Source organism: Bacillus rossius, chromosome 13, assembly GCF_032445375.1.
Source record: "Bacillus rossius redtenbacheri isolate Brsri chromosome 13, Brsri_v3, whole genome shotgun sequence".
NCBI classification, from domain to species: Eukaryota; Metazoa; Arthropoda; class Insecta; order Phasmatodea; family Bacillidae; genus Bacillus; species Bacillus rossius.
In genome coordinates this window covers 21,331,037-21,350,036 of record NC_086340.1, presented here as the reverse complement: position 1 = coordinate 21,350,036, position 19,000 = coordinate 21,331,037, and the positions used below count along the sequence as shown (strand labels likewise).

General features: G+C 39.7%; 1 protein-coding gene across 3 annotated transcripts in view; it reads right to left on the bottom strand.

The window, feature by feature from the left end:
• LOC134538345 (major facilitator superfamily domain-containing protein 6) overlaps positions 1–19,000 on the bottom strand; it is a 52,620-nt gene that overhangs the window by 11,630 nt on the left and 21,990 nt on the right. For all 3 annotated transcript variants that reach the window (XM_063379586.1, XM_063379587.1, XM_063379588.1), the window contains 3 exons: positions 14,958–15,241; positions 2,950–3,280; positions 1,292–1,482 (listed from right to left, as the gene is read on the bottom strand). In XM_063379586.1, the coding sequence (XP_063235656.1) occupies positions 1,292–1,482; positions 2,950–3,280; positions 14,958–15,241 (806 nt within the window). The remainder of the gene's footprint in view (positions 1–1,291; positions 1,483–2,949; positions 3,281–14,957; positions 15,242–19,000) is intronic.

Below are 19,000 nucleotides of genomic sequence, written 5' to 3'. Positions count from 1 at the left end.
CGACTCACAAATAATCTCGCTGTTACCTGTTAGCTCATATTAATGTAACAGGGTGTCTACAAATACCTGATGAAACAATTTGAGGGCTTTTTTTCAGAACCTTTTAAATAAACTTTCTTACATAATTTTTTTTATATCACAGGGTAATAATAAAATTAAACATAATAAGAAATACAAATTTTATCAAGGTGTCCACAGAAATCAGTAATGAAATTTTCCTGATATTCCCTGACCAAAATATTCCTGTCTTTTGTTGTAATTTTCTGAAAGAAATAAAAAAAAAATTCCAGCCTCCCATCCTCATTGCTGACCTAGTCCTATATCCACTTTCTTTCTTTTTTTTAAATATTTTGCTAGCTGCAGCACCCGGCGTTGCCCGGGCTGAACACAGGTTGATATATTGTCCACGAGTTAAAGCAAAATGAATAGCGTTATATGACAGTGATGTTGACATAGAGAAATGACACACAATCGCTGTTTGTATGTCTATGACCTATGATTTTCTGTTTACCCGTGGCGATCTGTCGAACGGTTTAGAAATTGATATGCTGCAGCGCCATCTAGCAGTGAGTTATACAAAAAAATGGATAGCATAAAACCATTCTCCATGAAAAAAACACTTTGATGTGCCAACTTTCCAGGCGATCGGTCAAACAGTGTCAGTGTTTATCAACGTCATAAATACCAACGTAATATTTTACATATACAGATGAAAATGCTCTAAAACACCATCACAAAAAAATGCTTTACCAGACTGGGTGATGGCAGACTGAAGCACATCACTTCCCACTCGTTTATTATAACTGGGTAATTTCCGTGACTTTTCCAGGATTTCAAGTACATTCCTTGACCTTCCCTGAACAACTCCAAATTCCCTGACTTTTTTTTTTTTTACTTTCCAGAAGGTGAACACACTGACTATTCTCAGGAACATGCCAATTGTTATGTTAGAAAGCTGATTTAAGTCGACTATCCCCCACTATCTATATTTAATGTGCAATTCAAAACTGAAGTGAGGCACCAAAAAAAAAAAAAAAACGCAAGTTAGCGAAACAGCTGCTGGAAATTAAAGAATTGTGACTTTCAGCAACTTTACTACTACATATTTAACTGGACTTTTTCAAGTAATCATTCCTTTAGTTCCATTACTAGGGAGACATTCTACGTGATCACTCGCCAGTGTGCTGTATTGTTTCAAATGAGCTGGGCCACTTCAGCGGGTCACTTTCTTACGGCCACGAGACAGAATCAAAACAAGCACACACTCGTTCGTACGCACAACCTCGCATACCTGCAGCTTACTGCAGCAGCATAAATCCACGGCAGTGAAAACGAAGACGAGCACGAAGGCCGGCGTGTAGTCCTTCGTGGCGCTTCCCGCTGACCACCAGTCGATGGCATAGCCCGCTAGGAGAGCAGTCACGCCGAAACCCACGGTTCCAAACACTCGTTGCCGGCCGTACTTCATCTCTTCACCACTGCCTGGAAACAAACACCACGACACTTATGTACAAGCGTTAGAAGTTATACTTCTTTTTGATTTAAGACACTGAACTATTTTTGGGATTTATTGGAACAAAAATTAGTTAAATAAATACTCAGTATTCAATTATAATATCAACATTAGTATAAAATTAATTATTAATTTAGAAATTCAATCGAGATCAATTTTAATTAGTAATGAAAATTTTTTCTTAAACATGATCAATAAACTGAACTTGATTGATGCTGATAAAAGATTGATTAAATTCAGGAAACAATTGAAAGGTTAGATACAATGAAGATTGAAACAGTACAATGACAGTCATTTAAGTAAAATGACAGTTATTAATGTCAGTATGCTTTAAATAGTTAAAGTTAAATACATTTTTAAGTAAAGAAAATTTGTTTTCCACGTCATTAGAAAATATAATTACAAGTCGTTAGGTGTTTTAACCCCATTATATTTTGCAACGCGTTGCTCTAAGCACAGAGACTTCCAAACCCTCGGAGAGGTAAACGGATATAGGTACTATTTCATTGCGGTTGCAGTAGAGACGTCTTGCCAGCCAGTCAGTTGGCTCAAGCTAAGAGTGTGCCACATCTCAGCAGTAGCTGGTGCTCATGTCTTTGAATATATATACTGTATAGAAGTCGCCAGCCCAGGTTAAAATTTCTAATACGGTTTTGAGGTAGTTGGTTAATTCACCGCCGCAATCGCCACCATCTCTAGGGCATCAACTTGTGGTGGTCCCTAGCGGAGAAGTGTCGAACTCTTCAAACACCCCTTCCCCCTCCCGGTGAACGACCTTGAGCTGCAGTGAATGATGGGAGGGGGTGCGGGGAATGACAGTGGGCGACAGTGCTGCGCTCTAACGTGTAAATAACAACCTAAGACGATATAGGCTGTTACGGCAGCGCCCTGCAGTGGTGAAGTTCCCAAGCTGCTCATCATACGCTTATGAAAAACATAGAGTAAATCCTATCCACTTGCGACTTCTATACAGTATATATATTCAAATCTCTTGTCAAACCCTCGGTCACCAGTGGCGTGCCCAGGATTTTGCTCGGGGGGGGGGGGGGGGGGGGGGTCAGGCAGAAGGCTAGGGCCTTTCCGGGGGGGCCCCCAGCTAGGCGGGGGGTCCGGTGGTCCTCCCCCGGGAAAATTTTGAAAAATACGTGTTCAATATTGCTGATTTAGGCTATCTAAAAATACTAAAAATGGAAAGTGAACTAAGTTTAATTAAACATTTATGCTTGTGTAATTGAATTTATTTTAATTTCATACTAATTATTTATTTTTTTAATTTTATGAATTTAATATTAAAATATTTTTAGCCCTGGGGGGGGGGGGTCCGGTCCCGCTCGTCCCCCCCCCTAGGCACGCCCCTGTCGGTCACTCAGGGAAACCGTGATCCAACCCCTGGCAAGTACTCTCTGCAACTGGGATGAGCGGAGGGGGAGGTTCACCCAGCATGTCGAAGCAGATGGCGTCACTGACGCTGTTGGAGACGTTGAAGCCTATCGTGCCCAGCGCCATGAGCAGCACGAAGCCCCAGAAGGCGGGAGAGCCGTACAGGCAGTCCCGCCCCTCCGCGGGGCGGCAGGTCAGGTCGCAGCCCGGCGGCGGCGGGGGGGCGGAGGAGGAGCCGTCCCGCGGCGCGCAGGCCTGCCAACCCCCGCCGCCGGCGGTGCCGTTGCGGACCAGCACGGCGGCGAGGCCGGCGCCGGAGGAGTTGTCCGCGCACTCCCAGTCACACAGCGCGGCGAGCGCCCGGGAGCCGTCGCAGTCCGCGACACCCTGCCTCGCGGCACACACGCAGAGAAAAAGGTTTGTTGGAATCAAACAAACATTTGTTTATATATATGGCGAAACTAATATTTACTTGCTGTAACAAAATATTTTGTTAGCTTAACCAAACTTGGTGAGTAACAAAATTGATTTGTTACGCCTAACCAAATATACAGTTGATTTTGACAAAATCATTTTGTTGGGTCAACAAACAGAATCTTTTCCTACTACAAAATATTTGTTTGAACTAACAAAATATATTTATTTCGCCATATACAAACAAATATTTTGTTGAGGCAAACAAACCTTTCTCTCAGTGGCGAGATCAAGAAGTTCTCCTGATCGCAACCACACAGATTTAAAGACCAAATCGCCCTGACTTTTCAAGGTACCCCCGAAGAAAACAAATTTCCAGTTTTTTTTTTTTTTTTTAAGTTTAATAGCTTCTATTAACCCTGGCTTTGTACCTGATTTTCGACAAGGAAATTTTATCAAAATACTGCCCATCTTGTTAAAAAACATCATTAAACAGCTAGTTATTATCATAAAGTTTCCCTTTGGCTTTGTGAACTTTGGATTGCGCCACCTGCCACATATGGCAGCACCGTCACACACATTTCTGTTCTTTCGCGAGTTCCATCGCATTCACGAAATTACTCCAACCAAATGCTGTATACCATGAGCTAAGATGTTACACATTAAATATTGTTTCAATTGACATGTCAGGTTTTCTCGGGGTATCTCCCACTGGGCTCATACTCTATACCTCGAGCTAAACCCCCCATTTTGCACCTTGTCTTGAGTGGGCGTTCGTGGTTGTTTACGCAAAGGTTTGCATAATCAACTGCGTTCTGTTTTGCTGATTTGGTGTGAATGGGAGCATTGAATTGGAATTGGAATTGAAATTTTCTTGGAGAGAGGTTAAAGGGTATCGGGCACTGCCCCACCTCAAAGTTGGTCCGTGGGTGGCAACGACTGTTGGCTATCAGTCAGCCGGGTTTTTTTCTGTGTGCTGCTATAAGACCAACAGCGGCTAAGAGGGCAGCTGGCTTGGGGTGATAGCCTCCTGCTTTAACGCATGCCAGACAGTCAATAGTACTGATTAGACAGTGTGAGCCCGCTGGTTCTACGATGGATCGAAAGCATTGGCATGAAGATTTGCAAGAGGCAGTTAAACATCCAATAGAAGGAGACTGGTCCGAAAGGAAAACCCTTTTGACGGATTACACTAAGGACAGAGGATTGGACTTGAAGAGAGTGACCATACTGGTTGACAAATTGCTGGATAAGAAAGTAAACTGGGCTAAGGAACCAGTACCAAATTTAACTGAAAGAAAATGGCTGCTATCTGTTGGTCCCATAATATGTGAACAAGACCCTACTATAGTTAAAATGATGATAAGGGAAATCTTCAGGAAAGACAAAACTACGGCTGAGAAGGAAGAATCGGCTGAAGAGTTTGTGATAAACCCTAAATGGGATGAACAGGAGGTGCTTTCATGTGCTGAAAAATTAATAATTGAGCTAACCACCTACACGACCACAGAGATATCTAAGGTTAACAAAGCATCTACAAACTATATTCTGCCCAGAGTAACACAGCTAAAAGGCCTATTAGATAAGGTTCTGATAGACAATTCCCGGCTTAACGGAGTGATAAAGGGGATAGAATTAAGTAAAGGCCCTGTGATAAGGAAGACGTATGCGGAAGTAACAAGTGCAGCTGAAATTGGAGGGACTACTCGTCAACAGATCATACCTAAACAGAAGAAGGAGTTGCTGATTGTCCTGCCAAGTGACGAAACTCAAACAAGTGACACCACCAAAAGAGAGATCTTAAAGAACATTGATCCAATAAAGAATGGGCTGAAATTCAAAGGAATAAGGAAAATTTCGAAAGGAGGAATTATAATCGAAGCACAAGACTCCAGCACGATTGAAAAACTGCAAAAAGATGAGAAAATATCTAAACTAGGACTACGTACTGAGCGCCCTACAAAGCAGGGCCCGAAAGTTATTATGTACGACGTGCCTAGGGAGTTCGATAACCCTGATATAGCTGGCACAATATTTGCTCAGAATCTGAGCGCAGATGAAGTCTCACTGGAGGAGTTCAGAGCTGGTTTCATGGTGCGAACAAGACGCGGCAGAAAGGATAATAAAGAAACAGTGCACCTTGTCATTGAATGCACACCTAAAATAAGGAATATCTTGCTAAGCAGAACACATATGTATATTGGTTTTTCTGCATGTAAAATTAGGGATTTTGTGTCAATAACTAGATGTTTCAACTGTCAGAATTACGGACACCCCGCACATAAATGTAAAAGCAAAACTATCTGCTCTATATGTGGACTTGATGGGCATAAGTATACAGAATGTAGTAAGAAAAATGAAGGAAATAAGTGTGCAAATTGCAGACGAGAGAATAAACCACACGAGCATAGGGTAGATAGCACTGATTGCCCTGCCTATAAGAGAGCTTACGAAAGAGAAATAGAAAGAACTAATTATGGTGAAATATGAAAATAACATAAAAATAGGGCAACTAAACGCACAACGTTCAGCTGTTGTCAGTGCTGAATTAAATAAGATTGCAGAAAAAATGAAGCTTGATGTGATCTTATTACAAGAACCCTATGTATTACGTGGGCAAGTTGCAGGAATCCATGGTTTAATATATGCAATAGGAGATAATCCGAAATCGGCAATTTGGATTAGAAATGAAACTCTAACTACGATGTTACTCTCCGGCATTTCTAATGAACATCATGTTTGCATGATCATGCAGATGAGGATGATGAAAATATACGTTATCTCATCCTATTTTCAATTCTCAGATCCTATTGAAGTACATATTGATAAGCTTAATTCAATATTGGATACAATTGGACATGAAAATATAATAATTGGTGCAGACACAAATGCAAAATCTTCTTTTTGGAATTCACCAGTGAATGACGAAAAAGGTGAGATCATGAACGATTTTATCATGGAAAGAGATCTATATGTTATTAATGATGATCCATTAACAGGAACATATCTATCACCAGCAACTAATACTGAGACTTTCATTGATGTGACATTGACTGATAACAACATGAAAGAAAGAGTCAATGAATGGAAGATTCATCTGGACAGTTCAAGTGACCACAGATTGATGACTTATGAAATCCAATTGCAAAGAACTGAGATGCCTCCCATAATAATAAGTCCACGGTACATACATAAGAACGCGGATTGGAAGAAGTTTGATGAATTAATAACAAGCAAAATAAATGAATTATCACATGAAGAAGATGTATATAACTCCGCAGAAGCACTCGCCATGAGATTAACAATTATATTACAGAATATCTGTGAGAAATGCTTTAGGAAACAAACGAAAATTATTCCTGGAAATCCCTGGTGGGATGTTGAATTAGAAGAAACTAGAAGAGATCTGGAAAGACTAAGAAGAATCATGAAGAGAGCGGCAAATGGATTTTATAAACTTTTAATTTTACAACAGTACAGAATAAGGAGAAAGAAATATAAGAAAGATATTTTATTAAAGAAGAAGGTATACTGGGAAAAACTTGTCCTTAACAAGGGGAATATGGACCCTTGGGGATATGTGTACAAGGTGATGGCTGGCAAAGTACGAAGTTCTTTTGAAATCCCTGGGATGATGATGGCAAATAGACAAATTACTGACATTACAGAAAATTTGGAAACTATTCTACATGATTTACTACCTAATGACAACCCAGATGAAGATACGAATATTCAAAAGATGAAGAGAGAAGCGATGAAAGAACTGCCTGATACAGAAGACACAGTTTCTTTCACCATCCAAGAGCTTGACAAGATCATTAAAGAGTTAAAACCACGAAAAGCACCAGGTAAAGATAATATAACAACTGAGTTAATTTGGCGAGCTTACCCTCGAATCAAGGAAGTACTGTTACATCTGTATAATTTATGCTTATCTTCAGGAACATTTCCAAAAATATGGAAGGAAGGAGTTCTCAAAATCATATACAAGGGAAATGCTAAGGACCCGAAATTAACTAAGTCATACCGGCCTTTAACTATGCTGCCTAACATGGGAAAAATTTATGAGCGGCTCATTAATGCAAGACTAACAGCTTATTTGGAAGTAATACAGGGAATAGATAAACAGCAGTATGGCTTCAGAAGAGGGTATAGTACAGAAAAAGCGCTATACGATGTAAATCAATATATTAAAAACCTACAAGAAAAATATGTGCTTGGAGTGACGATAGATATAGCAGGAGCATTCGACCACGCTTGGTGGCCTCAAGTATTATGGCGCTTAAAGAATCTTAACACACCTAAGAACCTGTATGCCGCCATAAGGGGCTTTCTGCAAGATAGAAAGTGTGAATGTCGATTGGGCCACATAGTTGTGGAAAAGAAGCTCTCCATGGGCTGTCCTCAGGGTTCAGTCCTTGGTCCGCTACTATGGAATATAATATTTGATGAGCTTCTGAAAATTGAGTTACCAGTAAATAACATTATATATGGCTATGCAGATGATGGCTTGCTCATTATACCCGCTACTTCACGCTACGAATTAGAGCAGACAGCAGAAATTATTCTACGCTCTATCAACACCTGGGCAAGCAGTGTCCGACTTCTTATATCATCTGAAAAAACTGAAGGCGTATTACTAAAGGGAAAATTACATAAAGACAGACCACCTTTAATAAGATTTCAAGAACGAATAGTGAAGATAAAACAAAAAGTTAAGTATCTAGGGGTACAAATCACAACGGGAACAGGATACCAAGAACACATACAAGAAGCATCACAAAAGGCCCTACTGTTAATGCAAAAAATAAGGAGTCATAAACCTACAAATGTAGGATTGAGCACTAATACTATGACAACACTGTACAATGGAGTATACCTGGGCATACTTACCTATGCTTGCTCAGTCTGGTATGAACTACTACGCAATTCACATGTAAGAAGAAGGTTAAACTCATCCCAACGAACAGCTCTAATTGCTGTAACAAAAAGCTACAGAACTACGTCTTTAGAAGCACTGCAGGTTATCGCTGGAGCCTTACCTATAGACCTACTAATACAAGAAAGAGCAAAAGTTGTGATATTAAAGATGAACAAGGAATACACTGCTTCAAAATATCGCAGAATTCACATAGAAAATATTGAAATCTGGCAAGAAAGGTGGCGAAACTCTGACAAGGGAAGGCATACACACAATATATTCCCTTCAATAGAAGAACGGATGAAATTTTCATGGATAAGTACTGACCACTACACTTCACAATTCCTAACAGGTCACGGGAATTTTAAACACAAATTAAACTCTTTTAACTTAGTGGAAAGCCCTATGTGCCCTGTGTGCATGGAAGAAGACACAGTAGAGCATGTTCTAAATGATTGCGTTAAAATAGAAGACATACGAAACAAGTACACAAGGAAGATGGCTATGGAGGATGTTGATATTAAGGATATTAATCAAATTGTGAGAGATAAGAAGACTTATGACATATGGAGAAATTACACCTTTGAAGTATCCAAGAGACTGGAGCGTTTCGATAGTTGGATGCACGAACAATCTCTGATGGAAGATCTGCTTTCCGATACGGAATAACTTACTACAGAAAAATAAAATAACTCTTTGAATCTCCTACACAAGTTTCTTTGGCTGTTCTTCTTGTGTATAGTGTAATCGAACAGCCGGAATATTATATCAAATTAGATAAATGAACTGAAAAGAATTAATTAAGAATAAGAGAATTAAAAATATACACCAGATCTCTCTTTGAAAATAAGAATAAGAATTATGACAGAATAACGCCCTGGAAACCTGTATAAGCAAGCTAAAAGGATATGAATTATTATATAATATAAACTGTATTATATTATATAATATATATATATATATGTGTGTTAAAAATATAATCATGTGTGCAATAAATATAAATAAACTACTCTTGCAAACCTTATAAAAAGGATTATATCCAGAGTAGTCTTTAAGTAAACATACATAATCTATAATATGATTATTTTCTATAAAGCTACAAGATAATCTGACATGTCAGGTCAATACAAGTCAACAAAAATTTCATCCGAGATTGACACTGAAGGATTCAAATGAAGATTATCGGGGAATGAGTCTGCTGTTTGACCTATAGTATAGTGTAGTAAAATATGGTATAATGAAGTATATATTAGTGTAGTATAGATTAATGTAGTAAAGTATAGTGTGGTATAGGGAAATATAATTTTTGTAGTATAGTGTATTGTTAAGTACAATTAATTGTAGTTCAGTATAGTATAGTGAAGTATAGGTAAATATACTGTAGTGTAGTACAGCACCTGGAGAGACCATGAAACTGAAATGAAGAAGGGTGTACCCCGGACGCAAGCCTCAGCATCACAACGCTGCGTCAACTCGCTGGTGCAAAGTAGACATTGCAGCAGGAATACCAGAGGCCTACTTACACTGCCCAACAGAGCAAGGAGGCACTCTGTTTAGGTTTTCGCTTCGCCCAACATTTGGTTAACTGCATTTCATTGAAATATTTTTTTTGTTTCAGGGCGACTCATACAACACAACAGACAACAAATGAATTAAGTCTTCAAATCTTATCCATATCAAAGTTATAAGAGACGATTAAAGGTGATGATAAGAGAATGGAGTGTTGACGGAATGAGTAGGCGTGAAAAATTACGGGTTTTTTTCCTCACCAGGAATCAAACTGGGATCGGGTTGGTGGGTGACATGTCTCTTACCGTTCAACCAGCATTTCAAATTACATTTTGTTGAGAATTTTGTAACCAAATATATGCTACATGCTATCTGGTATTTGCAATAAGTCAGACATATTCAATACTAACCTTTTTGTTTGCCTAATTTTCTTTAGGATCACTCTGTATAAGTTTAATTTCTGAGTTCCCACAACTAGATCAGACACGTTTAATAGCTTTATGATTTTATTTTTAAAAAAATGTAATTCCATAAAAATATGGTATAAGCACACCATCATGAACTCATATACCAAATTTAATTTCAGTTAAGTTATTATTTAAAACAAACTGGGGACCCCTATAACCTATAAGTAAAGGGGAATAAAGAAAGACCAACTTCCTCAGAAGGAAGCATTATAATAAATTGAAATGTATATTAATTAGAAAAAAAAAGTATTTGAACTTACATACAGATGTAGTGCCAAAAGATGGGGGCAAATGGGCATGTCCCCCCCCCCCCCCCCAACTTCCAGAAGGGTAAAAGATACACTGGATAAAGTAAATGTTGGGCTATTTTTTTCTATTAAATATACTTATCAAAAATGGATGCATTACTATTAATAATTTAGTCTAAGACTAAGTCATTAGCATCTAAATAAGTCTTGTTCCCCCCATTTCATTTGGAAGGGGTATTCAGACTGTAGCTGATCTTGCTTACGTATGTCTTATACAAGGTCCATGTCAATGGATTTAAGTTTAATTGTACCAAAATGTATGTTACTGCAGAGATTAAAGTCTCAACTGCTATGATTGTACTTACAAGGTTAAGAATTATCACAAGGTAAATAAAAAGCCTTTTATCGCACTAAGTCACTAATAATCAGCAAACAGTCTGAACAGATAACAGTCATGTAACACACATCTGCATGCAATATGACCATGGTGAATACAGACCAAGCTGTGACCACAAGGCATTGAGACTATTATCTACCACATTTCCATATTTATCAAGCCAAGCTATTTATTACAAGAAACTTACATTCATCTGACCAATTATTTTACTTACCAATTGGAATAATGAATGACCAACTCATCAAGCAATTCTAAGTGATTAGGATAAAGTTATCAATCAATATCCATTCATATTGTGAGAGATTAAAATACATATGCCAACATGATAAACAAACTTGCCTAATTCACAGCAAGAACAGAATTTCTCAAGCCAATGAAATAACATTTTATTTGACAGGAGACACCGTGCTAGAAGCACCAGCGAGCGTCGCAATTATCAATCCGCCTTACCGACACAGAGACACCCCTGACTATATTATAGTAACCATACGGATTAGCTTGGCAATGCTCAAGACTTAAGTTTACGTAAACTCTGTACGACCAATAGAAGCTGGGTATTTGGCAGTAGTGGTAGCTACTATTGTGTGTGTATGTACGTATGTATGTGTGTATATATATATTTTTTAGTACGTTCAAAATTGTTTGTATTACAAGAATATGTTATTGTTTGTGTCCGGGAATTCTGGGACATATGTAGAAATGGTTATTTCATTGTAACTGTCTTATTTAAAATTTATTTTAAATCGTATATAATTATTGGGTTGGTAATGACACATAGTTCATTGTGATTTGTTTTGAGATGGCACGCACCCAAGACGCGCAGTGCTGAGGGTCAGGACGCATCAGCGGCCAAGCACACAGACCTGTGGACATTGCCCAGTGTGCTGTGCAAACTGAGCGTGTTGAGTCTGCGACGCACAGGGAAGTTCCGGGGGAGCCCCGCGCCCCGTGTCACGTGACGACACGAACCTTGTGTCCAGGGACTCTTTAGCCAGGCTTCAGGCAGTATGACTGAAACTGCTCACATTGGGACTCGAACCCGTTTCTAAAGCTCATTCCTTTTTTTTTTTTTTTTTTTTTTCTCCCTCTCCCCACTTTCTTATCCACAAATAGGTTTTTTAAAGCCCCGACCGCCCCCCAAAAAAGGATACAAGTTAAACAACACTACAGAAGTAACTCAGCATCATATTTTCACAGACATCCACACATAAACTCTATTTTAAAACAAGAGGTAGTGGGCGGCAATCCGCGGCCTGGAACTCTTCGCGGGCCCTTGGTTCGATGCTTTGTTCTGGCATACGGACCACGAGGCCCGCAACTGCTATGATGACAATACAGTTTGCGGCACACTGTGTCGCAGTGTTGTCTGATAAGCAAACAGTCTGAGCACTACCTATCCCTTAAATTCAACTACGAGATTAGGCACATCCTCTGTACTCGAACCCACACATGTCCGACTGCGAGTCGGATACAACATAATGTTCTATCGATAGAGACCGGAAAAATTCGCGAATTCATTAAAATAAAATGAAAATAAAATAAAAATCGTTATACCTCAGTGCTGCCTCTGATATTGGTTCACAACTCACCTGGATGACTCTGGGCCAATGAGAAACACCCAGCCAAATCTTAATCGAATCACAGGCTGCTACGTTGGGACGTCTCACAAGACAGCAGCCAATGAGTGGGTGGCATTTGACCGAGTGTATGTAGAAATATGGAGTTCATCCTACAGGTCATTGAACCCGCGAATTTTTTCGGTCCCTACCTATCAATTATACAAACAAACACACATATATATATATATACACACACACACATATATATATACACACACACACACTCTTACAGTGTTTTATTCTAGTATCGCAAAATATTAAATTTCGACTGAAAACATTTTTTTTTTTGTAACCGTGAAGTTCCATCTCACTGGCTGCCGTTTGTTACATCTCCGTTCATTGGAGGAGCGTCAGACGGATAGTGAAACGTGAGTATCTAGCGGGTGCGTGATCGGTTTCGGTTTTTTTTTTTTTTTTTTTTTTTTTTTAAACGTTTCTGCGCCATTGTACGGAGGGCCTTTAACGTCCTTGGGCTCTCAAGAGCGCCTGACGGGCGGTGCCTTTGAGAAGCGCAGAGCGCTGAGCTCGCCCGTGTTTGCGATGACAACTGCGCGAGTGAAATACAGCCAGCTGCATCTCAGGTGCCGCCGGCCAAGCCGAGCAGTGTTCGCTGTGTTCGCTAGGTTGGCGGTACTGGCGACGTCGTCACCCCAGGTGTTTGGTTCTCAGCTTATTCTTTCTAAACGTAGCTGAATTGGGCTGCAATACTGCGATTCTTTTTGACGTGACAACGTCTAATAAATCGATGAACGCCGGCTGCACGCACGAAAAAGGATGACTTATTGTCCCGTTACGCTCATTGTACGCTTGCGCCGCATCTATCTCTCTTCCACTCGATTGGAACAACCATCAATTTGACTTTTTCTAGGCAAATTAAACTTGAAACACTCCCATTCGTTTCCTACTTTTCCTATCATCGTCCTATCCTTAACAGAATAACACAGATTGGAAGAAGTTAAATAGCAAACATGTATAAAAGTTATAGTTAAAATAATCTATTCGTTAAAGTAATAAATATATTTTAATTAATGAGTGCAAATAAAAGTAAATTTATCAATTAAAATGTAGATTTTTTTTTCACTCCTTCTTTGTATCCATACAAAATAGTGATAATTCAATAAAAATAATTCAATTTTATTCATAAAAGTATGCAATCATTTCATCAATGTTTTCTTATGACGTTGTCACGTTAAACTATCGTCCGTAAACCGACTTTACAGACAACCAATTTTTTTAAGAAGTTTTATTTCTCTCAGTACTGTGTTTTAAAATAGTCATGTCGACGGAAAAGTTTACTGATAATGTAAGATCGTATCCATGTTTCTAGAATAAATCTTTGGAAGAATATAGAACGCAGGATATGCAGGACATTGCCTGGGATTTGACTTCAAGGAAATGTTGTCAAACTGAGCTGAAATTTTTCTTAAATAATCCACAAAATGTGGCTCCGTCCTCACGCGCAAATGCTTAATCAAATGATGGAATTCTTCAGATTCTTTTCTTTTTTGATTAACTTCGTGGACCCATTTCTTTTTTTACGTTTACATACTGTGGGAGCCAAAATAAAATCATAATCGTCGGAATCATCACTCGAATCCCACGGCATGCGTATTTCCGACATAGCATAGCTTTCTGTGTGGCTTAACCTGGTTGATACGAGCAACGTTTAAGTGGTAGCCGTAACATTATATGGCTGTGCAATCATGATAAAAGAGTAATTCAAATCTCTTAAGTACTTTCAAGAATATTTACCAGATTTTGCATGTCTAAAAAATATTCGGAAAACTCATGTTTCAGCCATTTTCACTCTCTAACAAAACACAGTTAAAAAATAAACTCTCTGTATTCTGAAGATCCGTTCTACAATGGCACGCAGACGTATACGGACCCGTACGTATTAGCTCGGCAATGCCGAGCTCTTCCGTTTACGTTGCTCCGTGCGACCAATAGAAGCCGAGTACTTGGCTGCGGCGGTGGCCATGTTTGTTTATGTTATAAATATGTGAAAAATTGTTTCAAGTAAAAGAATCTCTAGTGTTTTATTATTACTCAGACATTTGTTTTAATTAGTAACCTTGAAATGCAATACTATTGGTAGGCATTTGTTACGTTTCCGTGCATTTTGTAAGCAGTGAGCAGCGATAGTGAAATGTTCCGGAAAATACGTATCTGTCAGTGTCTGTGCCATTATAGAACGGGCCTTAAATGCGTCTCGTAAACAGACTCGTTGTGATATGTTGGGTAGTTGTTTGTGATCAGGCAGGAGATGGCAGGATATGAAAGGAGGTGGCAGAAAATGAAAGGAGATGGCAGGATATGAAAGGAGGTGGCAGGAAATTAAAGGAGATGGCAGGAGGTGGCAACGGCAGGATGTGGCAGGAGACGGAGGGAGATGGCAGGATGTGGCAAGAGGTGGCAGGAGATGGCAGGAAGTGGCGGGAGACGGCAGGAGGTGACAGGAGGTGGCGGCATGAGACGGCAGCACTCACGGGCTGGTCGCAGGGGGGCAGCTCGCGGCACGTGACGGCGGCCAGCCGCGGCGAGGCGGGCGGCGGCACGAGGCCCAGCAGCACGTAGAAGCAGCCCGTGGCCGCCACCAGGCACATGAACAGCAGCTTGCGACGCCGCCGGAAGCGGTCCACCAGCAGGCCGAAGGCGGGCTTGGCGAGCAGGAAGAGGATGGGCAGCACGGCTGTGATGGTGCCCATCACCACCTCCGACACGCCCAGCTGCTTGCCGAACACGTTCAGGAACGGCAGCACGGGCCCCATCGCTGAGCCAACACCACGTGGCGCTCAACGGCTCGGTCCACATGATCATTAGAGACCCGTAAAATTCGCGGGTTCAATGACCTCCAGGATAGACTCCAATATCCTCTACACACTCGGGCAAATGCCAACTGTTCATTGGCTGCTGACTTGTGAGTCGTCTCGACTGGGTGGCCTGCGATTCGACACTTCTATGAGTGAGGGTCTCTAATTGGCCCTCATTACTCCAGAACAACAGTGAACCAATGGCAGAAGCAGCACTAAGGTATAATTATTTGAATTTTAGCATAACACGAAATGAACCCGCGAATTTTTCGGGTCTCTAATGATCATATACCGTGATACCACAATGTGGGAAACTCTGGCAAATCATAATTTCTTTCTAGCCATTTTCCGCTCCACGCCGCTAGATGCCACTACTGTAGTGTTATTATTCTCACGCACGTAAAACACATTGTAAAAAAAGAAAGATTGTCTGTAAAGTCGGTTTACGGACGATAGTTTAACGTGACAACGTCATAACAAAACATTGATGAAATGATTGCATACTTTTATGAATACAATAGAATAATTTTTATTTTAATAATAAATGAATAAATACTTGAAATTATACTAGTAATCAGATTTTTAAAATGCAAGAATAATTAACCTTTATTGCCGAAATTGTTGCAGTAATAAGCAATGAAAACCACATTAACTTTTCAATTCACTTTATAAACAGTCGACGATACAGTTCACGTGTAGATGACTTGTAATTAATTTTAAAAACTGGCGTATAGCTATAAAGTTTAAATATAATTATGAACAAGTTTTCATATAAATAAACTGTAATCAAATATCTATCATCAATTATATGAATCACCATAATTTTTTAGTCAATTATAACATAACCTATTATTACTGCACTCGCCGACAGATGCTACTTTTTTTAATAATAAAAGAATAAATACTTGAAATTATACTAGTAATCAGATTCATTTTCTTACGTACATTTGACGTAGAAACACATTTATAAACAAAGTTTTAAGTTTTCACTTCTGTCGGTGCGGCGCAAGCGTACAATGAGCGTAACGGGACACAGCGTATCGGAACAATGAGCGTAACGGGACACAGCGTAACGGAACAATGTGCTTTACGGGACATTTTTTCGTGCGTGCAGCAGGCGTTCATCGATTTATTAGACGTTGTCACGTCAAAAAGTTGCATCTGTCGGCGAGTGCAGTAATAATAGGTTATGTTACAATTGACTAAAAAATTATGGTGATTCATATAATTGATTATAGATATTTGATTACAGTTTATTTATATGAAAACTTGTTTATAATTATATTTAAACTTTATAGCTAAACACCAGTTTTTAAAATTAATTACAAGTCATCTACACGTGAACTGTTTCGTCGACTGTTTATAAAGTGAAGTAAACAGTTAATGTGGTTTTCCTTGCTTATTACAAAAACAATTTCGGCAATAAAGGTTAATTATTCTTGCATTTTAAAAATCTGATTACTAGTATAATTACAAGTATTTATTCATTTATTATTAAAATAAAAATTATTCTATTGTATTAATAAAAGAATGCAATCATTTCATCAATGTTTTGTTATGACGTCACGTGAAACTATCGTCGTAATCCGACTTTACAGACAACCAATTTTTTTTAATGAAAACTTAAGCTATGTATCTACAAAATAATTCTCATTTATTTCTCAACAATTTATGGTTGGATTTGATGGAGTTTTGCACCGCACGGTCAAGCACAGAGGCTAAAGGAGACGGGACCTCCAAGGTTTTAGCTGGTCCCGAACTACTTGTGGATATCTACTCGGCGCTCGTTTGTTTGAGTCATGCCGGGTTTATAAACTACGCAACAAACGCAATAAGTTCATAGACGACGTTTTCAAATGCCAGTTCATAAACTACGCAACGCAAGAATCGGCCATCTTTCAACTTCTCGCGTCTCCGCATTTCAAATTTGTAAGTGAAGTGTTCCGAAAACTCTGAAAGACGCCATCGTTATGAGCATAGAAAGCACGATGGTGTTTTTACTATATTCATCACACCCTCTCGTGTCAAACTTTCGCAAAGTGAAAGAAAATCAAAATATTGACGATTTCTACGTTTTCAGTCACGATGAACACGGAATGAACCATGAACAATGAAATTAAAAATGGCCAAGTAGAGATGAAGCATAAAATTGATAATAGCCGAGAAGAGATGAAGAATAAAATTTATAATAGCCAAGAAGAGATGATGGATAATATTGATAATAGCCAAGAAGATATGAATACTGAAATGAAGAAGTGCCAAGAAGAGGTGAAGAATGCTATGAAGACAGAGATAGAGGACATCAAGAAGAACAAAGAATAAATGAAGAAGTAGATAGATGAAACCAGCATCTTGTTTGAAGGCAAAGTGCAGAGTATGGAGCAGCATCTTGCACAACAAAAAGGAAACTTGTACAACAAGAACTGCAACTTGTCCGACAGGAACAACAGTCAATTCAACTTGAACAGGCAACCGAGCGGCGTGTAGAAGTTGTAACTAAGGAGTTCCGTTGGATGATTTAAGGAAGCTTCAGTTGCTGCAAACTGGAAGAGTAACTCCAAGGATGTTAAGGGGCCCGCCTACCTGCTCACACACACGGTGTGCAGAGCTTCAGGAAAAACAACGCGATTTCAAAACTACTCAAGATATCCGAGTGGGGCCTGTTTACGAAAAGCATTTAAGAGTTCGCTGAGGCCCGAAAAGTACTTTTAATTTTGGATCATGTTTTTAAACTGTATTTCTATAAGAGTTAAAATGGCTAAAACACATGTTTTCAGAGTAATTTTTAGGTGTAAAAAAAAGTGGTACAGATTCTTGGAAGCACTTAAGGGACTTGCATTACACCTTTATCTTAATTTCCCCGTAATATAAAAATACGGTCAGCACTCAAATTTCACAGTTATCAATTGACGACGAGAAGACTGCGCGCCAGTTCAGAGCCTTGCGCTTAGAGGCTATACCGCGCTGGAAGCACCAGCGAGCGTCGCGCTTATCATCCCGCCTCACTAACACACATACACCCCTGACGAGGCGGGCCCCTTAAGGGGTGTATGTGTGTTAGTGAGGCGGGATGATAAGCGCGACGCTCGCTGGTGCTTCCAGCGCGGTATAGCCTCTAAGCGCAAGGCTCTGAACTGGCGCGCATTCGTCACGTCGTCACAGGATAACTGTGAAATTTGAGCGGTGACCGTAACATTATATGGCGGAGAAATGAAGATAAAGGTGTTATGCAAGCCCCTTAAGTGCTTTCAAGAATATGTACTGACTCTTTTATGTCTAAAAATTACTCTGAAAACACGCGTTTTAGGCATTTTAACGCTTCTAAAAATACAGTTTAAAAACTTAATCCGAAATTAAAAGTACTTTTCGGCCCTCAGCGAACTCTTAAGAGCGTTCATCAGAGCAGCAAGTTCTCAGCTCGCGCCTGGCATCTGCATTTGGGTGTGTGTGTGTGTGACCGCGAAGAGAGCAAAAGGAGGAGACAAAAAAAGTGTCGGTTATCGCTCTCGTACTGTCTTCTCCACACCATTCGGGAGGTGTTACCTTTCTTCCCCCCACCTTGCGGGCCCCTTGTCAAGATAAACCCTTCCCAAGGCCACGGACGCACAACAACCGATGCGAGCCACAGCCACAGTGCTACCATTGAATATATATAACTTATAGAAGTCGCGAGGGGATAGGATTTATTATTCCAATTTTCGGATCCAAAACTGTGGTAG